The 25,261-nt window shown below is 39.7% G+C and overlaps 1 protein-coding gene across 2 annotated transcripts in view; it reads left to right on the forward strand.

Moving 5' to 3' along the window:
• Window positions 1–19,808, forward strand: part of SUMF1 (sulfatase modifying factor 1) — a 111,432-nt gene extending 91,624 nt beyond the window's left edge. Inside the window, exons 8-9 of one of the 2 annotated variants that reach the window (XM_003927127.3) lie at window positions 7,964–8,023; window positions 18,707–19,808. In XM_003927127.3, the coding sequence (XP_003927176.1) occupies window positions 7,964–8,023; window positions 18,707–18,817 (171 nt within the window). In that variant the 3' untranslated portion in view covers window positions 18,818–19,808. The remainder of the gene's footprint in view (window positions 1–7,963; window positions 8,024–18,706) is intronic. The other variant, XM_074404873.1, reaches the window with a different exon arrangement.
• Window positions 19,809–25,261: the final 5,453 nt, after the last annotated feature.

Consider the following 25,261-nt stretch of genomic DNA (forward strand, 5'->3'; position numbering starts at 1 on the left):
CAGAATGGCTAAAATTAAAAAATAGCGACTGGCTAGAGTACAGAGAAACTGGATCATTTATACATTGCTGGTATGTGACAGAGTACAGCCATTCTAGAAAACAGTTTGACATTTTCTTTAAAAACTAAACATTTGGCTGGGCACAATAGCTCACTCCTGTAATCCTAGCACTTTGGGAGGCCAAGGTGGGCTGATCACAGGAGGTCAGGAGTTTGAGGCCAGCCTGACTAACATGGCGAAACCCCATCTCTACTAAAAATTCAGAAATCAGCTGGGCCTGGTGGTGTGTGCCTGTAATCCCAACTACTCGGGAGGCTGAGGCAGGAGAATGGCTTGAACCTGGGAAGTGGAGGTTCACCACTGCACTTCAGCCTGGGCAACAGAGTGAGAGATTCTGTCTAAAACAATAACAACAACAACAACAAATAAACATCGACCACTATATGACAGAACAATTACCCTCCTTGGCATTGATTCCAAAGGGATGAAAACTTACGTTGATACAAAACCCTGTACATGACTGTTTATAGCATCTTTATTCACAATAGCCAAAAACTGGAAACAGCCCACATGTCCTTCAGTGGCTGAGTATTTAAACAGACTAATACATCTACACCATGGAATACTACTCGATAGTAATAAGGGATAGACTGTTGGTACACACAGCAATCTGGACAAATCTCCAGAGAATTATGCTGAGTGAGAAAAAAAGCCAGTTCTAAAAGTTTACATACTGTATGATTCCATTTATGTTAATGTAACATTCTTGAAATGACGAAGGAATGGGAAGGGGTTAAGTGTTTCCAGGGGTAAGTGTTTTCCAGGGGTTGGGGGATGGGAAGGAAGTGGTCATAACTATAAAAGGGCAGCATAAGGGATCCTTGTGAGGGAAATGTTCTGTGTCTTGACTGTCTCAATGTCAATATCCTGGTTGAGATACAGTACAGAGTTTTGGAAGATGTTGCCATTGGGGTAAACCGGATATACAGTACACTGATTTCTCTGACCTTTTACAGCTTCATAGGAATCAGCAATTACCCATAATAAACATTTACATTTTTTTTAAATGAAGGAGAAATAAAGTCATTGCAGATTAACAAAGACAGTGAAACTGCTAGCAGATCTGCCATACTAAGAAATACTAAGCAGTTTTTCTAGAGTGAAAGGGAATGGCACCAGGTGATACCTCAGTTAGATACCGGCAGAAGTGACAAGTAGGAAATATGGTAAATAGGTAAGTAGAAAAGACTGTATTTATATTTTCACTTAATTCTTTTTAAAAACATAAGATTGTTTAAGGCAATAATGGTCACACTGTGTTGTTACATTTTTCATATATATAATATAACTATATGACAATAATACTATGCATTTTGTTTGGTTGATATGCCTTCATCAAGGCTATGAAGAGTATAAAATGTTATCCTGTTTGCAAGCTCATGAGATAGGCCACTACAGTGTCATGGATGCTAGCAGAAGACATGAAGTTTCTGTGTCAGTTACAGGATATTTCTCATCACAGCACAGCAAGCCACATGCACTTCATGATCACATTGCTTCCCCTTCTCCCCTCCAAGTCCCATACACAGTAGGTCTTTGTCACAGCTGGGGAATCCTGAGCTTAGGAGACTTCCAGTCTTAAAAAGAGGTTTATAATAAACATCCCCAACCTTTGACATTATTGTTATGGCCAGGAAACAAATCTGCCCTCTGTCATCTTCTGAGACTGTTTGTTACACAAACATCCTTCAAAAGATAATCCAGGATAAAAACTGCCACAAGGCATATAGAATTAATTGTCCCCTGCCACCACCATGACCAGAGAATATTTTAAATCTCTCAGTTTATAATGTCTCCTTTCTTTTTCTTCCCTTGCTATTTATTTGTTGAAAACATGTCTCATCTGTTTTTGTTTTTTGTTTTGTTTTGTTTTGAGATGAAGCCTTGCTCTGTTGCCCAGGCTGGAGTGCAGTGGCGCAATCTTGGCTCTGTAGCCTCTGCCTCCTGGGTTCAAACAGTTCTCCTTCCTCAGCCTCCCCAGTAGCTGGAATTACAGGTGTGTACCACCACGACTGGCTAATTTTTATAATTTTAGTAGAGACAGGGTTTCACCATATTGGCCAGGATGGTCTTAGACTCCTAACCTCCAGTGATCTGCCTGCCTTGGCCTCTCAAAGTGCTGGGATTATAGGCATGAACCACTGTGCTCAGCCCTGATCTCTTTTTAAAAGAATTTCCCATGGTCTGGGTTTTTTTCATTGCATCTTTGTGGAATCATTTTTGTATATTCTTCTATCCCTTGTATTTCCTACAGTCTTTTATTTAGATTTAAAATCTTGATTATATTTAGGCTTTAGGTAGGGTGTGTGTGTGTGTGTGTGTGTGTGTGTGTGTGTAAAGAAGAGTAAAAATACTGTATGCATTCTTTATATTAAGTCAGGAGGCATATTATGCATGGATCTTATTGTGAGACTGATAAGATGATAAGATTATTTTTGTTAGTAAGATTGATTAGTATTTAAGTAGGCATTGTCAGTTTGAACCATTCGTTAAAAAGTTCTTCATCATCCTTTCACTCCCTGATTTTAGCAGCCTTTGAAACTCATTGCCTACATTCAGTTCTTGAGGAGGGTTGGTTTGTTTGTTTTCTGAGACAGGGTCTCTCATTCCTGTTGTCTAGACTGCAGTGCTGTGGCACAAACATCGCTCACTGCAACCTCTGCCTCCCAGGCTCAAGTAGTTCTCCTGCCTCAGCCTCTTGAGTAGCTGGGACTACAGGCAGGTACCACCAAGCCCGGTTAATTTTTGTATTTTTTGTAGAGATGAGGTTTCACCATGTTGCGCAGGCTGGTCTTCAACTCCTGGGCTCAAACAGTCTTCCCACGTTGGCCTACCAAAGTGCTGGGATAATAGGCATGAGCCACTGCACCTGGCCAAGATTTTTGAAATAGTGATATTTAAGTGATATTCTATTACTCCTTCTGCATTAATTATCTGGAATTCCTCTATAAAGAATACTCACTCATAACTCTGCTATTTTCCTGAGGCATAGTTTTTGTAAGGAAGTCAGAATAAATGCTTGATGCTGTTATTTTTTTAGTAAAAATGATAGTAAAGTATACACATACAGAAGCGCCTCATTCTTTTTAATGGGTGCTTAGCATTTCATACTGTGGATTATGTCAAATAACATGTTTATTATTTGTTTTAAATGTTTTTATTTCCATTGGGTTATTGGGAAATAGGTGGTGTTTGGTTACATGAGTAAGTTCTTTAGTGGTGATCTGTGAGATTCTGGTGCACCCTATTTGTAGTCTTTTATCCCTCATCCTCTTCCCACCCTTTCCCCCTGGGTCTCCAAAGTCCATTGTGCCGTTCTTACGCCTTTGCATCCTCATAGCTTAGCCCCTACTTATGAGTGAAAACATATGATGTTTGGTTTTCCATTCCTGAGTTACTTCACTTAGAATAATAGTCTTCAGTCCCATCCAGGTTGCTAACAGTGCCTTTTGACTGCTGAGTGATGGAAATTTGTCACACTCTCCATCCCTTCTGTTACTTTCCTTGTCAATGTATTGGGCATGACAAGGAGGGAAAGGGATGTGTCTCTTGACTACACAGAGTACAGTCGTGGTGCTGTGAAAAATGTCCTGGCAGCCCTGAGCAAGCTGGTCACCCCTCTTCCTTACAGACCCATTTCTCCTCCAGACAGGCCAGTCTCACTGGTACGTGGTTTGTGGCATCTGTAGTGGGTTGGTTTCATTGCTAAAGATTTTCATGTCTTCCCAGGTGTTCAAAATAGGGGTAGATTTCTCTGCGCTAACACTGAGTGTTGCTTCTTTATCTTTTTTCCCCGAGAACCTTGCCTGTACCTTGGCCTTTCGAGGTTATTGGGAGTGACATGTAGAAACCTGTGTGTTTTGCTCTTCCTTGCAACCATGCAAGCATTAGAAACGTGTTAATATTTCTGTGTCTGTGGGACTAGAGCAGTTATGAGCAATAGTACCTTTGGAGACAGCATTCATGGTGGTACCTGCCTGGTTATAGGCAGAGTCCGTATATTCCATGTGTTTTTCCACTGAAACTCTTGTTTTATTTCCAACTTTTAAGTGCAAAGGGTGCACGTGCAGGTTTGTTACATGGGTAAATTGTGTGCCGTGGGGTTTGGTGTACAGATAATTTTGTCACCCAGGTAATCAGCCTAATACTCAGTAGGCAGTTTTTCAGCCCTGATTCTCCTCCCACCCTCCACCCTCAAATAGGCCCCAGTGTCTGTTGTTTTGTTCTTTGTGTCCATGTGTTCTCAACGTTTAGCTCCCATTTATAAGTGAGAACATGCAGTATTTGGTTTTCTGCTCTTGCATTAATTCACACAGAATAATAATGGCCTCCAGCTCTGTCCATGTTGCTGCACAGAACATTATTTGTTGTGTATGTGTCACATTTTCTTTATCTAGTTCACGGCTAGTGGGTGTCTAGGTTAATTCCAAGTGGAGTCTTGTGCATCCTGGAGACTCTTGAGGACTGGAAGTGGAGGTGGTAGGGCCCTACAGCCTCTCTTTCTGCTGAGGTATACAGGGAAACAGGTGAGGTATTTAAACGCCACCACCAATAGCCACTTAAGTTGTTTTAACCTGCAGTAATAACTTGATCATGAGACAGTGTTAATTTTGATGTATTAATGTTTTCTTTCACAAACTGGAATGGAGACACCCCTCTTCCCCAACTCTCTGGATTAGTCTGCTAGGGCTGCATAACAACCTACCACACAATGTCTTCAAACAACAAAAATTTATCCTTTCACAGTTCTGCAGGCCAGCAGTCCAGAATTAAGGTGCCGTCCGGGACACACCCCATCTGGAGTCTCCAAGGGAGGATCGTTCCTGGTGGCTTCTGGGAATCCTTCGCATTCCTTGGCTTGTAGCTATGCCACTCCAGTCCCTGCCTCCATCACCCCATAGACATGTCATTGTTTCTCTGTGCATCCTCTCCTCGTCTTACAGGGACTCCAGTCATTGGATTTAGAGCCTACCCTAATCCAATATGGTTTTATATTAATTACAAAAATTACAAATCTGCAAAGTTCCTATTTTGAATCAGGTCAGACATGGGGGCTGTGAGCGAACATGAATTTTGCGAACACTCTTCAACCCACTGTACCCTCCTAGTCATTTTTCTGTTTCTTGGCAAAGTGGCAAACACTTCAAACAGTTTTAGCTAATCATCATGTTGTTTGCTAGCAAAAAAGAGTTTTATTTATAAGAACCAGCTGAGCAGTCACCTAAATTGAGGACTGTGTTAGGGGCTACAGTTGTGTCAGCCTGAGATGACTGTCTTTAGTACTCATGTCACTCTGATAAGTGTCATAGTTATTGATTACAGACTTAGTTCATTGAAGTTGATCATGAAAGGAAACTATTTTGTTCCCATGCCTTCTCGTTTGCAAATCAGCTCCTTCTTGTTCCTAGATCTACTTGAGGAGTCTAAATTGCATGTTGGCAGATACTGTGAGAGACTTGAATCACAATTTAAACTGTCATTTGATACATTGTAACAACATGCAGAGAACCACCTAAAGCAGTGTAATGCAAGAATTGTCAAGCAAGAAACAGTATAGGAGAGTGTGGCCGTTGTATGAGAGAGTTCCACAGTTAGAAATGCTTTCATTGATGCTACTGTGAATTCTTGGTAATCGTCTTTTATAGAATAATAAACTCACTCAGAATGTTTGTCAGGTTCTAGATATTCCTGGGGAGAAAACTGCTGCTGGCCATTATTTTGACATGCAGCTTTTCACATTTGCAGTGTGCCTGTTTATAATTGATAAAAGTTTATTAATGTAACATTAAGCATTTAAGGCTTTGGAAATATTGTAGCCCTGCAGATGAAGGAGGAATAGCTAATGGCTTTGTCTGTGATCGTTTCTAAGCACAGATAGTCCCCTACTTACAATGGTTTGACTTAAGATTTTTTTGAGTTTACAGCTGTGCGAAAGTGATATGCCTTTGGGAGAGACTGAGCTTTAAGTATCCACACAACCATTCTGTTTTCCACTTTCAGTTCAATATTAATTTACATGATATATTCAACGCTTTATTGTAAAACAGGCCTTGTGTTACATGATTTGCCCAATTACAGACTAACGTAAGTGTGCTGAACATGTTTAAGGTAGGCTAGGCTAAGCTGTGATGTTGGGTAGGTTAGGTGTATTAAATGTTCGACCTATGATGGATTCATCAGGACAAGACCTAATCCCACGCTAAGGAGCATCTGTACCTGGAAATGCCTAGAAGATAATATGCACTTCTGCCCACATAGTTTACATTTGCAAGAAAATACATCAGCCATGCTTGGAGAAAATGTGGTTCTTTTAATTTCTGCCACTCAAGTAAGGGCCCTTGAAATAGGTGGTTCATAGGAAAAGGAAAAAGTAAGATAGGAGCAACCTGGTCCTAGCTTCTCACATTTTTGATAAGCAAATAGTAGACAGTTGTGTGACAAGTTGTCTTTTTGAACCAAAAAAAAAAAAAAAAAGGAGATAAATCCTTATCCCCACAGACTCCCCTGATATGGTTCTGGCTTATTAAAGCCTATTGGCACCTCTCAGATACTCTGTATAGCTTACCTGATGTTGAGGCCTTTATCTTGGCAATGATGCTTTAGGATTTTTGTTTCCTTTGAACTTTTATCTGAAGCCCTTTCTAGAAAAAGCTCTTGCCATTATACTGGCTCTGTATAGATCTTAATTCTCATTAAAGTGGTAGTCACTGCTCTTTCTTGCTTTCTTTTCTGCCTAATTTCCTACAGTTCTGGTCTCTAAGTGGGAGCACAGTGGAGTGCCTTCGAGAATGGACTCTAGAGCTAGGCTGCCTGGCTGTGGCACTTCCTTTGCCAATTACTTAATCTACCTCCAAGGCTGGGTCGAGAATACCTGAGTTAATATTTGTAAAGTACTCAAATATTACTGTGCCTGGTTCATAGAAAGCACTGTGTGTCCCTTTTTTTTTTTTAAGACAAATCATGTACTATATCTTGATTGTGATAGCAGTTACATGATTATATATGTTTGTCAAAACTCATTGGAACTGTGCACTTAAAAAGATGGGATTTTACTGTATATTATTACATATCAATAAACCACACCTAAATTTTTTTTTAAAAGGCTAACAAGCAGACTCTTTCATTCAATCAGCAAAGTGTTTATTATTAAGTGTTACACAGTGGGATTATAAAAACATATAATTCTGGCCTGCTGTGGTGGTGCATTCCTGTAATCCCAACACTTTGGAAGGCTGAGGTGGTAGGGTCACTTGAACCCAGTAGTTCGAGACTAGCCTGGGCAGTATAGTGAGACCCTGTCTCTACAAATAATAAGTTTTGAAAATTACCTTGAGTGTGGTGGTTCATGCCTGTGGGTGTAGCTACTTGGGAGGCTAAGGAGGGAGGATTGCTTGAGTCAAGGTGGTCAAGGCTGTAGTGAGCTATGATTATGCCACTGCACTCCAGCCTGGGTGACAGAGGGAGTCTCAAACAATTTTTTTTGTTTCCAAAAAAACCCATATAATTTAAAGAGGCATGCCAGTGTAGATGAGTAAACCAATTATAACACAGGATAAATTTGCATATTCACATGACATGGTAAGAGGTGCAACCAAGCTGCTTATTAGTCATCTAGGCAACAAATGCTATGGAGACTTAGAGGCAGGATTGCTTCCTGTCGTTACAAAGACTTCACCAAAGAGTGGGAACTTGAAGTGGGCCTTAGAGGGTGGGTAGGATTTGGGGAGGCAGGCATTTGGGAGGGCCCATGAATACAGATACAAAGCTTAGGGGTAGAAATGCATGCATGTGGAGAGTTTAGGCAACCATGAGAGAGCTAGTTGGATCAAAGTGGGTTCTCTCCCACTATGTAAGGCGCAGCTTTGCTTTCTGGTCTAATGTAGTCTTTTTTCTTCATCTGTAGAAAGGTCCCCCTTCTGGGAAAGACCGGGTGAAGAAAGGTGGATCCTACATGTGCCATAGGGTAAGTCATGTCACTAAACTGTTTTGCTGTTCTAGTTCTCATAGCAGTATCATGGATCCGCTGTAAATGATAGCCCCAAATGTCCCATTCACTTTTGCAAATGCACACCTAACCCCACTTAAACCAGAAAAAAAGGACAGTCATCTGAAGTTTGGTTACATACATGGAGAAAAGTAACACAGGTGACAGAGGTTGAGAATGACCTATTGTCAACCAAATTTCATTGAGTGAATCTTGCCCCTTTGAGAGACCTTTGTTGTCCCATGAACTCCATGGGCGTGAGTTTATATATCTTTTTCAGCATGTAAATCTGAAAGCACACGCTTAATTTATTTGAGAATCCTGTACATTTCTGGATTTTCTGTTAAGAATCAGGTGAGAGTTATGTATGGAGGACAGATGGTGATATACTCAAATGGAAGCATCCTGTTTTCTGGGTATAAAATGTGCCTCGTGTAATAAGCATCATTTTCAGAGTGTTTCTTCTCTTTGGGTTATGATTTTAGTTTCTGAGCTGGCTTTCTTGGTCAGTTGGAGTGACTTGATGTTTCATAAATAACCTTTATAAGGAATTTGGAAATAGAATACCATCCCTTCCCTTTTTTCTTTGAGTCATATATTTTTAGCATCTCCTGAACTCCAGCTTTCCATCCCTGTGCAGAGATGGCATTTTGCAGATTTTTATTGCTTCCCCTGGTAATTTATTCAGTCCAAGTGGTTAGAGACTTAAAACCACCTATAATGGCTCCAAATTAAGTTACCAATTTGATAATAATGCCATTATCAAATTTTGACCTAAAATAGTGGTTCTCAAACTTTATTGCACACTGGAATCATCTGGGATCTATATACAATACTGATGCCTGGCTTTTGATTCATCCTGATTCTGATTTCATCATTTTTCTTCAGTGTGAACTGGGCATTACTTTTTTTCTTTCCTTTTTTTTTTTTTTTTTTTTTTGGAGACACAGTCTTGCTCTGTTGCCAGACTGGAGTGCAGTGGCGCAATCTCGGCTAACTGCAACCTCCAACTCCCTTGTTCAAGTGATTGTCCTGCCTCATCCTCCTGAATAGCTGGGATTACAAGCACATGCCACCACACTCAGATACGTTTTATATTTTTAGTAGAGACAGGGTTTCACCACATTGGCCAGGATGGTCTTGAGCTCCTGACCTCGTGATCCGTCACTTCGGCCTCCAAAAGTGCTGGGATTACAGGCATGAGCCACTGTGCCTGGCCAACATTACATTTTTTAAAGCTCTCCAGGTGATATAAACATACAGCCAAGTTTGGAAACCACTAGCCTAAAGCAAATCTCTCTAAATTATATATGTATTTTATATATATATGTGAATTTGCAGGAATGTATACCTACATTGATAACAAAATGTAGACAAATTTATCTTCATAAAATTTGTTGTTGTTGTTGTTGTTGTTGTTTTGAGATAGGGTCTTGCTCTTCACCCAGACTGAGGTGCAGTGGCACAATCACAGCTCACTGCAGCCTTGACCCCTCCTGGGCTCAAGTGGTCCTCCCATCTCAGCCTCCCAAGTAGGTGGGACTGCAGACGTTTGCCATCATCTCTGGCTAATTTTTAAATTTTTTGTAGAGATGGGGTCTTACCATGTTGCCTCGTCTGGTCTTGAACTTTTGGGCTCAGGAAATTCTTCCTGCCTTTGCTTCCCAAAGTGTTGGGATTACAGATATGAGCCACTGTGCCCAGCCTAAAATTCTAGTTTCAATTTTAAGTTAAAAGCATTGTTCCAGGTCTTCCCAGTATATTTACATGTTCACGTATACATCAGAGTCTTTAATCCAAGGTCGTTTCTCTGTTTGAAGTTGTTACTATGAATGTACCTGGATCTTCTTGCCAGGAAACCAGACTTCCATGAAAAACAGGTGAATCTCCCTTTGTATGGTAGTATCTCAAAATCATAATTGCCATCAGTTTTGTCTCTGAATATGGCACTGAGAATCCATTTACTTTCTAAGTAATTGAGGACCAGAAGATTTTTCATCAAGAATAAGTGAGGTAACAGAAGCTTATAAAAAATATTTAAAGCAAGTAAAGAACATTAACTGTCCCAGTTCCATGCATATAAATATATCTATTTCATGTTTTATAATTTTTAGCTTATTTGTAAGCTGCGTTTTTGTAAGCTTCCCAGTAGATTATTTAAAATATATTTTAACCTCATACATGCTTTTATTAAGTACACTTACATGGTACTGATTTTTGTATGTTCATCTTGTATCTTGCAGCCTTGCAAAACTCACTTATTAGTTTTAGTAATGTTTTTGTAGATGGTATCATATTTTCCATATAGGCAATCATGTGGTCTGTGAATATCAAGTTCTTTTTTTTTTAATCTAGAGGCCTTTTATAACTTTTTCTTGCTGTATGGCATTGGCTAGAACCTTCTGTATACTGTTGAATAGGAGTGGTAATAGTAGACATTCATACCTCATTCTTGATCTTAGGGAATAAACATTTAATATTTCAAAATCAGGTATGTATTAGCCATAGTTTTTAGATGCATACCCTTTACCAGCTTGAGAAAGTTTTTCTTCCTTTGCTGATTTTTAAAATTTTTAATCAGCAATGGATGTAAATTTTGCTGGATGCTTTTTGCATCTATTGAGATGATAAGCTTCCCAGTAGATTATTTAAAATATAATAATGTGATTTTGCTTTTTCTGTCTGTTCATATGGTGAATTACATTGATTTTCAAATATTAGGCTATCCTTGCATTCCTGGAATTCATTCCACTTAGTCATGATGTATTATCTTTTTTATATATTTTGGATTTGATCTGCAAAAATTATGAGTATTTTTGCATCTAGTTCATTCTGTTGTTTTCTTGTAATGTCTTTGTCTGATTTTGGTTTCAGGGTATTACTGTCTTCGTAGATTGAGTTGTTAAATATTAACTTATTTTAAATTTTTTGGAATAATTAATATAGAATTAGCATTATGCTTGAAATGTTTGATGGGATTCCTTGGTGAATGCATTCAGGCTGAGAGTTTTAACAATTAATGAATTAATTAATTAATTAATTTAGAGACAGGGTCAAATTTCTGGACTCAAGTGATTCTCCTGCCTAAGCCTCCTGAATGGCTGGGACTACAGGTGTGAGCAAGTGTGTCCACTTCCTTTTTTCTTTTACTGTAGGTCTAACTTTTTAAATAGCTGTAGGACTAGCACTTATCTGTCTCTGCTTGAGTACATTCTGGTAGTTTGTATGTTTTAAGAAATTTGTCCATTTCATTTAAGCTATTGAATTTATTGGCATTGTCTTTGCCTTTCATTGGGTGTTTTATGTTTAGTGTGGTTTTTGATATGGTTTGGTTGAAATGTGCCATCTTGATTTTTTTTTTCTTTGTCTCATCTGTTCTTTGTTCTCTGTCTTCTTTTTGATTACATGCTTCTTAATCACCCCGATTTTTCTCCTTATGCTTATTAGCTGTAACTCTTTGTTTTATAATTTTAGTGGTTGATTTAAAGTTTATGTCTTGCATTTTTTATCTTTTCTTAGCTTACCTGAAGGATATGTTTTAATTTGATATGTTTTAATTTAGTCAGGTTCCATATGATGTGGATAACATTTCAGAAGAGGAGAATAGCAGAGTGACAAAACAAAGTGAGATCCACAGGATTTTCCATACAAAAATGACACTTACAGAATCTTGGTCAAGTGAATTGTATATTGGGTTGGTCTTTTACATCAGTCTGGTTATATCTGTAACGTCAGGAAAATAGCACAGTGTTGGTTGTGAATTATTTTCAGAGTGCTTAGCCTTTCCAGTAGATTAAGAATGACAGCTTTTACTAAAGTACTGAGATGTGGATTTGGAAATTACATCCGGATTGGAGTTCTATGTCTGTTTCTTGGTAGGTATGTGACATTGGACAAATTACTTAATCTTTCTAAGCCTCAGTTTTCATATTTGTAACATTCCATAATTGCACCCATTATAAGGTTCTGGTGAGGAGTAAACCTACATAAGTTCTTGGTACAGTGCTTAGCTTACGCTAAAGGCTCGGTAAAAGTTAGTTTTTCCTATCAGTATCATCTTTATTATAATTAGATTATTTCCCCCCTTCTGTTTTGAAGAAGGAACCAACTAATAAAATCCCAACTAGATAGGCAAAAGCAATGTTCATGGCATAGGTGAAAATCAATAAAAGGAAAAAAGTTGGTAAAAATAAAGAATAATGTTGTAATTCATTTTTAAAACATTTTCTTGCTTAGATGGCAACTTATTTTTGATCATGGGCCAACACTAGTTTGTTTGGCTGAATTCTTTTTTTTTTGAGACACAGTCTTGCTCTGTCACCCAGGGCAGAGTATAGTGACGTGATCCTGGCACGCTGCAACCTCCACTTCCCAGGTTCACGCACTTCTCCTGCCTCAGCTTCCCGAGTAGCTGGGATTACAGGCACGTGCCACCATGCTCAGCTAATAATTTTTGTATTTTTAGTAGAGATGTGATTTCACCAAGTTGGCCAGGCTCGTCTTGAACACCTAATCTCAGGTGATCCTCCTGCCTCAGTTTCTCAAAGTCCCGCGATTACAGGCGTGAGCCACCATGCCTGACCTGCCTGGCTAAATTCTGATGATCATTCATAACTTTTTGAAAATCTGTCCAAAGTATAGCTTCAATAAGGAGATGGGGGCACAGAAAGAAAAACTATGAACAACGTGTCATCTGGTTAAGAGTGACAATCAGGGCTGGGCGCGGTGGCTCACGCCTGTAATCCTAGCACTTTGGGAGGCCGAGGCGGGTGGGTCACGAGGTCAAGAGATCGAGACCATCCTGGTCAACATGGTGAAACCCCGTCTCTACTAAAAATACAAAAAATTAGCTGGGCATGGTGGCTCGTGCCTGTAATCTCAGCTACTCAGAAGGCTGAGGCAGGAGAATTGCCTGAACCCAGGAGGCGGTGGTTGCGGTGAGCCGAGATCGTGCCATTGCACTCCAGCCTGGGTAACAAGAGTGAAACTCCGTCTCCAAAAAAAAAAAAAAAAAAAGAGTGACAATCAGATTGAATAGGCTGGAACCTTGGATCTACCATTTATAAACCATGTGAGCTTCAGCACACTATTAACATCTGTGTGCCTAAATTTTTCCTTATGTATACGATACAGAGACTAGTACTGTGCAGAGACTAGTAATGCCTACCTCATAGGATTATTGAGAAGATTAAGTGAATTAATACATATGAAGTTCTTAGACCAGTTCACATAGTAAGTTCTCAAGAAATACTCATTGTTGTTGATGTTGTTAGATTAATCCCTCTGGGTTTTTAGCCCATCCTACAACATTGAGGAAATCCTCACCTTCCCACCAAGATGAAGAGCAAAAGGAGTTGGTCTAGTGTCAGTAGCAAGAGCAATGGATGGGAAATTGAGACCTCAGTTCTGTTGTACAGTTCTCTGTAATGATTTTGTTTAACATGAGCTACAGTTATTTTTAAAATGCCCTTTGTCCCTAAAAGTTTTCCTCTCTGTTCCACTTGACTTTGAAGCCCCAAGGCTGGTAATGGATTGTTCCCAAGTTCAGGATCACATTCTTAGCATAGACATGAAGATCAGTTTCACACAGTAATTAGCCATCTTGATGAAATAGGACTAAAACAGGTCCTTCCCACTTTCCCTGTTCTTAATTAGTAGACTGACCCATTTTTCAGCCACCTAAAGACCTCACATCCTTAAGAACCACTTTTGGTACTAAAAATAAAGTTGAAAAAGAAAGAGCAATGAGGACATTTATAATGAGGCCATTTACCTTTTTAATTATGTGCTTTATTAATAAATGTTTGCTGAGTGAATGAGTGTCTTTAAATGGAATCATGGTGTGAATTGACTGTTTTCTCAAGTGATGGCTCTGACCTTTCAACACTAACTTTTGTAGTGAGTCTTGCTTTTTAGGGTTTAATTCTTTATCATCCTTTTGGTTAATGGTCAGTCTCAGGGATTGCTGTGATCTAATAAAGAACTAACTTTTGGTGGTGGGGAAGGGAGGGGCACTGATTTTAAACTTTTTTTATTATACAAAGAAGACATTTTCATTGCACAAAAATTAGAAAATATATAATAATGATCAAAATGAAAACAAAATCATTATGCTTCCTGAAGAAAACAATTGATAGGATAGTATTCTAGCAAACCTTTTTGTGTACTTAATTTTTGTCTTTCAAGAATGACATTATTCTCTATATATCAGGGTCTTCAGATGTGGCTCTGGGAATAATCTCTTATATATCCTTGATTTTTTTTCTGCTATCCTGTATTACAGCCATAGAATCTCAACACAGTGCTTTGGGCAGGTCCCAACAGTTCATTTTAGCTGTTATATACTAGGTTTTGTGGCATATGAACATCATCTTAGGTTTAAAAAGTTTCTTAGGTAATTTAAGAGATAAGTGACAGGTGGAAATATGCCATTCAACAAAAACCTAAATCCTATGCCCTATCACCAGAGAGATTTCTTAACATTTCCATTTATGTAGCAAATGTATATCCACATTCAGATGCTGGCAGGGCCATTACCATCTTCCTGCAGTTGAATACAAGGTTCCAAAGACCTGCTTGGAAGCTGGCTAATACCTTTGTTGTTTTAGTGAGGAAGCCAGTTACCCCAAAGAGGTCAGATAAGACAGGCAAAGTTAGTTTCTGTGATTAAGAGTGTTACATTTATTATATAGTAGCAGTTATAATGACTTCCACTTGCTTAGTGCTTTCCTTTTATATGTAAAGGCACAGATGAAGGTTTTTTTTGTTTAGTTTAGGGTTTTTCTTTTTTCAGGTGGAGTTTCACTCTTGTCACCCAGGCTGAGTACAGTGATGCAATCTCAGCTCACTGCAACCTCCGCCTTCCTGATTTAGGAAATTCTCCTGCCTCAGACTATTGAATAGCTGGGATTACAAGTACCCACTGCCATGCTAGCTAATTTTTGTATTTTTAGTAGAGACAGGGTTTTGCCATGTTGGCCAGGCTGGTCTTGAACTCCTGATAGGTGATCCACCCACCTTGGCCTCCCAAAGTGCTGGAATTACAGGTGTGAGCCACTGAGCTTGATGAAGTATTTTAACATGATTCCATTGATAGCTCCATTTTATTGATGAGGGAACAAATTCAAAAAGGCTCTGCCTAAGATTAAATAGCTAATGAGTCTTAGATTTTGTCCTTTTTGGTGAGTAAATTAGCAAAATATTAGTTGTTACTAGGTTGGTGCAAAAGTAATTGCAGTTTTGCCATTACTTTTCATGGCAAAAACTGTGATTGCTTTTGTACCAGTAACCTAATACAGTTTTCACGTGTATCAAGTCCAGACTCCTCTGTCTGCCGAGAAGGCTGTGCGTGATGTGACTCAATCCTATTTACTCACCCACATTTCCTGCTTATCATTAACCATCTTGTGCCAGTCGTTGTTCTTGCCTGGAATTCTCATGCTCCAGATCTTTGAGCAACTCAGCTCACTATGATCTTCTCAGAGAGGGCTTCCCAGACCATCACCCTATCTGAAGTAGGCTCCTAGTCACTCTCAGTCCTGTTTCCCTGTTTTCCTTCCTTCCAAAGTGACTATTCCTGGAAACCATCTTGAATGTATTGGTTTATTTTCTGACAATTCCCTATTGAATGTTAGCTCCCTGATAACAGGTATCTTGTTTGTCTTGTTCTGATTGTATCTGTCATACCTAAAATAGCATCCATATTGTAAGCTCTTGTATATTCGATGAATGATTAAACCATGCTCTGACATGATCAGGCTGTGGCCTTGCTGTGCTCTCCACTTGCCTGAATGTTTCCGTTTTCATGCCTCTGAAGCCGTTGTTTTCTCCACTTCGTGTGCCTTCTTTTCTCCTTTCTAAATCCTGTAACCAGTGTTACTCAAAGTGTGGCCCATGGGCCTGTACCATCAGCAGCACCTTGAAGCTTGTTAGAAGTATGCTCTTGGGGCCCATACTAGACCCAGAATCAGAGTTTCTGGATGTGTGGCCTAGGAACATGGATTTAAACAAGGTATATTGCCGTTCTTATGTTTGCCGAGGTGCAAGGACCACTGCCATGATCATGGAAATCCTACCCACATCAATTTCTGCCTTCTAAAAAAGTCTTTCCCAAAACATTGGCATTCTATATGGGACAGCTCCTTCACCTGTATGGCTAATTACCTCAGAATTGTTACCTCTCTAAACTTTGTAGCTGTTTGATGTGTCATCTGTTTCTTCAGCCAGCCTGAGATCTCCAGCAAGACAGGACCATGATACTGCTCAGGTCTCTTCTGTGGGCGTACTCAGTGAGCAATCAGGAAACACTTGATTGTTTTTGGTCATGCATGTACATTTATGGGACAAGAATGTCATGTCATCGTCTAGCTCCCCGTGAACCTGATGTTTGCTGTAGTGTGGAATTCACTACACATGCTTGGTTGCGTGGGGCCCTGGATTATCCGCAGGAACTTGACTCTAGAAATACCAAAGCACCGTTGTTTCACAGCCCAATGAGTAGGCTCTACATGGAATGAGGCTTTTGCTGTGTCTTCCTGCATGGTCATCTCTAGTCATTTGAGAGCTTCCATTGCATGCAGGTCACACATAGTGGTAGATGCTATCAATGTATCAATTATTTCTAGCATATTTTAAATTTGTCTTCCTTTTGTCTACCTGAGAATTGCTAATGTTGTATTCTTCACTGACCACAAGGAAAATGAGAAAATTGGTTTTTATCGTTTCACTATCTATAGAAAATAGAGCACTGTGTCTTTCTTTTTTATGGTAGAAGTGCTCCAGAGAATTTCTGTGTCAAACTTTAGAGATACTTTTCATAAAGATAAGAAGCATTTTACTTTTCTGAAAGAAAAGAGAATAATACAGAAAAGAAAAAACCTTTTGCATGCTGACTTATCTTCCCCCGACTCTAAATTAGCACTTCTGCATAGATTCCAAAGTTATTCCACATGTTTCTTTGTGAAACTTCTTTAACCAGCTTGCAGGGACTTGAGCTGCACTGGGCCACCTCAGAGTTTACGTTCATGGCACACAGGATGACTAGTTTATTTTTATTCTCCATTATTTTGGGTTGGAGAATAATCCTAGGGCACAAGAGTTTCATGTGTGGTTATTTTTGGCACGTGGAGGCTTTTGAAGTAATTTGTGATTAATCACTGAATACCTGCTAGGTAGCCAGGGATATATGCATTCAGCTGTTATGTGTGTGCCAGTGTATGAGTGCATGCAGGGCTTGTGTATTGGGCAGTGAGAAAGAAGACATGAGAAGTGGTATCCTTCCCTCTGGGAGTGTAGAATCTTGAAAGAAAAAAAGCACACCACAGTTAGATCTGAATTGGAATTCTACTTTCTTTAATTGTGCAATCTTGGGTAAGTCATTTCTCTGGCCTGTTACAATCAAATGACATAACAGATGAAGATACCTGGCCCCATGTCTGGTATGTACTAGACGCTCAAGGTCTCTGTTGGTGTGCATGTGTGTACTTGTGCCTGGCTCTTATTTAACAACGCAGATGTAAAACCACTCACAACATTGTATAGCTTTATTAGTTACTACGATTTAAACTCCCACAGCAATGTATTTTTAAAAAGCAGTGTTTTCCCACAGCCTTTCCTACATTCGATGTTTCTAGGCTTGTTGTCTAATTTTTGCCAATCTTTTAGTGTTAAATGATATCATAAATATGATTTAGATAGTAAATGATATCATAAATGTTATTTAGTTATTAAATGATATCTTAGTGTTGTTCTTAATATTTTTTCAGTTGCCATCTATCACTTATTACTTGGTTTAATTTCAAAAATTAATATACTTATTATATAGGAATATTGCATTGCTTTCCTATAGGAAATATGAAACCCAGGTTGCTGGAGGGATAACTACTGTGCACATTGTGAAGCTTTCAGTCTTTTTTTCTTGGTGTATCTCGTTATCTACACTGAGTCATACCACATATGCAGCATATGTTCTGACTTTTTCATTTAACTTTCTTTTCTGTCGGAGACAAGGTCTTGCTCTGTCACCCAGGCTTTAGCATGGTGGCTCAGTGATGGTGCACTGCAGCCTTTAACACCTGGGCTCAGGAGATCTTCCCACTGTAACCTCTCAAGTAACTGGGACTATAGGGGCACATCACCATACTCAGCTAATTTTTTGTAGAGATGGGGTCTTACTGTGTTGCCCAGGCTGGCCTCAAACTCCTGGCCTCAAGCAGTCCTTCCACCTCACCTTCCCAAAGTTTTAGGATTACAGGTGAGCCACTGCACCTGGCCTCATTTTATATTTTATCATGAAAACTTCCTGTGTCATTAAATATTATGTAAAATCATGACTGAATGGCTGCTTACTTTTCTGTTATATGGATGTGCCTAAACTTAGGCAACCATTGGTTGTTACGTTTTCTTTTTTGCTGTTATAATTAATGTTGAATGTCTTTGTACCATATCTGTGTTATGTTTCTAAGGTAAAGGACATTGGAAAACATGTGGTTAATTCTTGAATGTGCTGCCGTTTTTAAAGCATACATGTTAAGTATCCATACAGGAAGGGCTGTGGGGAAGCACTGTCTACAGCTGGTGCTTTTGTGCAACATGCGTCTGACAGTTTAGAGCCCTCGGCCGAGAGTCCCAAGAGCACTTACCTTGTTTTCTCTCTCTACACAGTCCTACTGTTACAGGTATCGCTGTGCTGCTCGGAGCCAGAACACACCTGATAGCTCCGCTTCGAATCTGGGATTCCGCTGTGCAGCCGACCGCCCGCCCACCATGGACTGACAACCAAGAAGAGCCTTTCGCAATCCATGGAGGAGTCATGTCTGGCCTACACTGGGCTTCCCTCAGAACTTTGAACAATCTCACGCAAAGAATTCCCACCCTGAGGTGGGTTACATACCTGCCCAATGGCCAAAGGAACCGTCTTGCGAGACCGAATCGCTGACCTGGGTCAGTGCATGTGCTTTATTGTGTGGTGCGTCTTTGGAGATCATTGCCTTATTTTACTTTTGAGAGTCTTTAAAGAGGAAGGGGAGTGGAGGGAACCTTCAGAAGGCCGGCATCCTACCCAGGCCCTGCCACAGGGGTCAGACCCCAGGTTCGACACTTGACCTTCCTGGGCCTCAAGTGCCCTCCCCTATCAAATGGGGGGATGGACAGCTTGACCTCTGGGGTTCTCTCTAACTCACCAGTTCTAAAGAGGATATCAGATTCTATTGTGACTTCATACTGAGAATTTATGATAGTTTATTTTTTAGCTGTTTTTTTTTCCATGTGTGAACCTTGGGTGATACTAATCATATAAAGTTAAGAATTCTCTTATGTATTGTTTTGAGAAAAGGGGTGGTGGTGACTCCTTTATATTCATACTGCACTTTGCTTTTCCAAGGAAACCAGTGTCTTTTACATTGTTATGATGAATCCCACATGGGCCAGTGATGGTATGCTGAAGTTCAGCCATTGAACACGCAGGAATGTCTGTGGGGTGACTCTACTGTGCTTTATCTTTTAATATTAAGTGCCTTTGGTTCAGAGAGGTGGTCATAAGCTCTGTTTCCCCCTCTCCCCAAAGCCTTCAGTGAATGTGAAATGTGTGCTAAAAGGGGAAACCTGCTTAATTCTAGGTATAGGGGAAAATGAATGAGGACCTTGAATTAGCTATATTCAGGATATCTTGTATTTTGTAATAGGGAATAGGAAACCTTGTCAGCTATGGGTTATCAGATGCTTTGAATCATGCACTATGTCGAATAAACTTAACTGTTAAATCAGGCTTCACTCTCATCAGCTTCTTTTCTCTTTCTCTTCTTTGTGTTTTCTTTTAAAGAAATGACTTTGTGATATGTGTGTTTTATTTGCTAGAAAACTTTCATGTTTATTAGCTAGTGTATAACTTTGATATGTCAGTAATTGATGGGAATTTTTATTCCAAAAGGCAAGGTTATTCCACCAGGAAGCCTATCATGACCTTGCTGCCTCTTGCCACAGTAGGTAATGCCAAATCAAAGGCACTGCCTCAGTTGATAATCTTGTAAAACCCAGTGTTTGCCTCACATGCCAGGAAAGCACCTTGTTTTAGAACAGTGGCTTTCAACCTAAGGTCCCTGGTATCAAGATCCCATCTTGATTTCTCAGTCCTGAGAATGCTTAAGCCATTTCTTGGTGCCATTTGAAAGAAATATTTAAATCAAATAATACTCAAAAGTGTTACCCAACACTTGATTGCTACTTTTGTGCTTAGCCTCTTAACATGTTAAAACATTTGACTTGAAAAGCAATTATGTAGGCCAGGCTCAGTGGCTTATGCCTGTAATCCCAGCATTTTGGGAGGCCAAGACGGGCGGGTTACTTGAGGTCACGAGTTTGAGATTAGCCTGGCCAATATGCCAAAACCCTGTCTTGACTAAAAATACAAAAAAAATTTAGCCAAGAGTGGTGACACGTGCCTGTCGTCCCAGCTACTTAGGATTGAGCCAGGAGAATTGCTTGAACTTGGAGGCAAATACTGCAGTAAGCCCAGATTGTGCCATTGCATTCCAGCCTGGATAATAGAACAAGACTTCATCTCAAAAAAAAAAAAAAAAAAAGTAATGAAGCTAGAATGTTTCGCCACATTTTTGGTTCATTTTGTGGATATTAAATATTTTTCTACAAACTTCCACTCATTGATGATTAATCCCAGGCCAAAAAAAAAAAAAGAACAAACATTTGTAGCAAATAGCTAATGTAGGAAATAAGAGATTTTATTTTTAAAGTCACTCTACTCTAGTACAGTTTGTTTTAACTTGTTACCTCCCACCTGCATATATTTTTTACATTGTTATATTTATAGTGTATATATTTGGAATTCTTCTCTTGTTAATTAATGTTATATTGCATAAATATTTTTGGATGTTTTGGGTATACTTTTTAGAATTGCATTTTCAGCAGCAGCATAATACTGGAAGGCATGTAAAATTAATTCCTAAATTGGGGACGGTGGCTGATACCTATAATCCCAACACTTTGGGAAGTTGAGGCAAGAGGATCATTTGAGGCCAGGAACTTGAGGCCAGCCTGGGTAACTGATGTGGTTTGGCTGCATCCCCACCCAAATTTCCTCTTGAATTCCCCTATGCAGTCTCATCCCACAATCCTTACATGCTCTGTGAGAGACCTGGTGGGAGTAATTGAATCGTGGGGGCTGTAACCCCCCTGCTGTTCTAGTGATAGTGAGTAAGTTCTCTACGTTCTGATAGTTATATAAGAGGCTTTTCCCTTTTCTCAGGACTCTCTCTCTCCTGCCACCCTGTGAAGAGGTGCCTTCCACCATGATTGTAAGTTTTCTGAGGCCTCCCCAGCCACATGAAACTGTGTGTCAGTTAAACCTCTTTTTTTAATAGAGAACCTCTTGAGTATTCATAGTAGTGTGAGAATGCACTAACACAGCAACATAGCAAGACCCCATCTTTATAAAAAATGAAAAATAAAAATTAGGTGGGTATGGCAGTGTGTGCCTGTAGTCCCGGCTACCTGAGAGGCTGAGGAGGAAGGTTCGCTTGTGCGCAGGAGCTCAAGGCTGCAGTGGACTGTGATTGTACACTGCACTCCAGCCTGGACAACAGAGCAAGAGCCTGTTTCTAAAAATAAATAAAATGACATCCTTACAAGCCATTTATTTAAGAACTACATGTCTGGGTTACCAACTAAAGAATACCCCAAACTATGGAAAGCTATGGCCACTACACTTTATAATGTTGCATTGTGACATATGAGCAGACCAACAAAACGGGAGTATGAAAAGTTCAGGTTGAATGCCATAGATGTAGTCCTGAAAAGCCTCACTGTCTGTAAAACTGCACCCAAAAAATAGAGGCATAAGGGAAAAATAGGGGTAGAGGCAGATTACTCAAAACTTAAGCAACTTTGTACATTGTGCCACAACACTAACAAAATAATAACTATCCTAACAAAACCAGTTAATTAAATCTCTACTGGCATTTGCAGCCAACATTACAGCCAATTGATCCTTAGCAGCATTAAGACTTGAGGCAACTTCTTTCTTTTCCAAGATGTAAGACCTTCAGGACATAAGCTTCTAATGGAGACTACTTCCATCAAAAGTAAAAAAATCTGATCTGAGTTGCAGATTTCTTTGTCAGTCAACTTTAAGAGGGGCAATGTCTTTGCAGCATCTTTATCTGCACTCTCAGTTTTTCAGAGAGCTTAACATAGTGGAAAGTGTAGCAGTTCCTGAAGCTACTAAATAAACCACTACATGCACTAAAAGAAGGCACTTTGATAGAATTTTTTTTTTTCCTGCAGGTTGATATATTGCTAAGGATTTCACTTAAATTATGAGAAAGCTTGTGCCTGCTTGTTTCTAAACACATTTTAAACCACAAGTGATCTAACACGACTTCCACATTCTACGGTCCTCCATTCTCTGTTTATTCATCACTTGTGAGCTATTTCTGCTTTAAATAAACACTTGGAGCAGAGCAGACCATTTGGTCGATGTGCCAGTTCCAGTATTAAAAAACTGTTTTTTGTTGCTGTTGTTTTAGGCACTCTTATATGTAGAGTTGGTTTCTAATTCTCATTTCTTGCCCCGTTGAAGCATGGAAGGAATTTGAGGTTTTTCTCAAGTCTGCTTTAGTCCTGAATCCTGGACAATCTTTTTTTGGACTGTACATTACAGTTAAGTGAGAAGCAACATGTATCTTTTTTCTTAAAGCTGTAAACATGATTAGAAGAAGGCAGGGCTTGGGGGAAATAGGGGTGGTAATCAAGAGGGACCTTTTCTTCATGGAAAATGGGCTGCATAGATGCCTCAAACTACATCGTTCAACCTGTAGCTTAAAATGGAGTACAGATTCGTGTCAATATGGACATTTTCTTTTCACCCCCACCTTCCACCTTTTTTTGAACAAAGCATCTCAATTGTCCATATGACCGTTGAGGAAAAAAAGAAATGGAAGCTACCATTTATTTTAGTAAGAGTTGGTTGGGGCCAGGCACGGTGGCTCTTGCCTGTAATCCCAGCACTTTGGGAGGCCGAGGCGGGTGGATTACCTGAGCTCAGGAGTTTATGAACAACTTGGCCAACATGGTGAAATCCTCTCTCTACTAAAAATACAAAAATTAGCTAGATGTGGTGGTGGGCATCTGTAATCCCAGCTACTTGGGAGCCTGAGGCAGGGGAATCAATGGAACTCGGGAGGCAGAGGTTGCACTGAGCTGAGAGTGTGCCATTGCACTCCAGCCTGGGCAACAAGAGTGAAACTCCGTCTCAAAAAAAAAAAAAAAAAAAGTTTGTTGGTTGGGGCAGGGGTGTGGTGGAGGTGGTGACTTCAAAGTGGTGTATTGGTAAATTCTGTTTTTTTTCAGGAACTGTCTTTACTGTCAATTCTGTTGACAAAAAATAATGACTGAAATTTCATCCAGAGAATCCAGAATTCTAATTCTCTTGCTATTTGAAATAGATTACATTTTTATCCTCAGTATTCAAGCTGCAAATAAAATTTTTGCCTGTAGTAAAATCCATAGTTGACTTAAGGAATATCTGGAAAAAACAACAACAACACACCGTAAACATACTGCTTTCTGTTCTGAATTTTATGCAAGGGATTAGTGTGGGGCTTATTTTTTCTTTTTTATATATTTGGCATATCTGTTTCCCTCCTTCCTTCAAACAAGTATTAACGTGACATTAGCAGTATTTCTCGTAAGGGAGTTAACCTGCTGGCTGGCTGTGGAGGAACAAAGGAAGCTCAAGGCCAGGCCAGAGGGATCAACAGGTGAAGCAGGCCGGGCCTGAGTGAGGCCTGTTCTAAGCATGCTGCTGCTTCCCTACAGAAATGTCAGCCGGGAGTTGCTCAGTTATCCAGTTTCCAGGATTCGCTAGATGTTTGCATTTTTGTGTGAAGTCTTCTGAGTTTTTCATGTTGGCAACCAACTAAGATTTTAAAAAAGCAAACACTGTGAAGACCTAATAAATTGCTTCTGCAGCCAGATTTCATCTGTGGGGTGCCAATTTGCATTTGCAGCCTAGATTATGAAGAGTTGATTCATTTCACAGAGCCAAAAAAAAAAAAAATCCCATGTATTTATATCTGAAGAATGACTGATCAAGTAAGAAATGTATAAATGTAAGAAAAAGCTGTGGGTTGCCCAGGGACCTCATTTTGCCTAGAAATACCTTATGAGCTGCCTCTCCTCTATCCCCACCCCATCCCCACCTAAAAGCATTTAACAGCCATGAGTAATCTCAGCAGAGCCCATTTTCATTAACTTGAGCACTTATGACTAAGTTTGCAGATTAATATCAGAGAATAGCAAAATTTTAATTTTTTGACTGTTGATTTATTTCTTAAAACTTAATTCTCTGGATACAAACTACCCTAGAGGAGGCCTCAGTTTTATAGGTTCGCCAGAATCAGCTGTGCTATTAGAGAAAGCTAGCCTTTGTTGCTTGAAATGCTTAAAACACCATGGAAATTATTAACTTTGAGAGCCTCAGATGGAGCTTTGGCAGATGGCCAGAACTTCCTTCTTCTGACTCTTATGTTTAGACCATTAGAGCAAGAGTTTAATTAATTTTTTGATTAAGCAAAATTATTACAATATTCAGGTAGGCTGTAAAAAAAGAGAAATGCTCTTTCTTGAAACTTGCCCTATTTAGGATTGGAAAGTTCAAGGGATTACTACCAAGAGAGTGGAATTTTTCAGCTTCAGATCCGATTCTAATCTGCCCTCAAAGTAATTGACCCCAAAGCCATGATTATGAGAAGGCTGGTTGGGCCTTTGGAATTAGTCACAGTTGTCAGGGAAGAAGGTGATCCGGTCCAGAGTAATTGAAGGTCGGATAGGATTGCTTTCCCGCCCTTGGGTCTGGGCCATGTCTGAAAACCCCTTGTTTTCTTTGCTGAGAGGAATGGAAGATTGATGAGAGCAACTGTTTTACAGCATGTCAGCTTGGACCTCAGCAGGGTAATGCAAGAAGCTCTGAATCCACGCTTAGGGGAAAAGGGAAACCACTAGCAGACTATCGGGAAAAGAGATAAGGCTTTCCTTGTCAGGTGGCACTGATAAAAGCTTCACCTGCATCCACTTTGGTGCCCGTGGGGAAGGGCCCCTGGTTGCTTTTTCAAAGTCCACAATTTTTCTCTGCTCCACACCTTTGCCAAATAAGATTTATTTACTTTTAAATAACATAGGAAGGATGCCCCTTCAATCCCTTAAATC

The sequence above is a fragment of the Saimiri boliviensis genome, chromosome 8 (genome assembly GCF_048565385.1).
Source record: "Saimiri boliviensis isolate mSaiBol1 chromosome 8, mSaiBol1.pri, whole genome shotgun sequence".
Classification (NCBI taxonomy): domain Eukaryota; kingdom Metazoa; phylum Chordata; class Mammalia; order Primates; family Cebidae; genus Saimiri; species Saimiri boliviensis.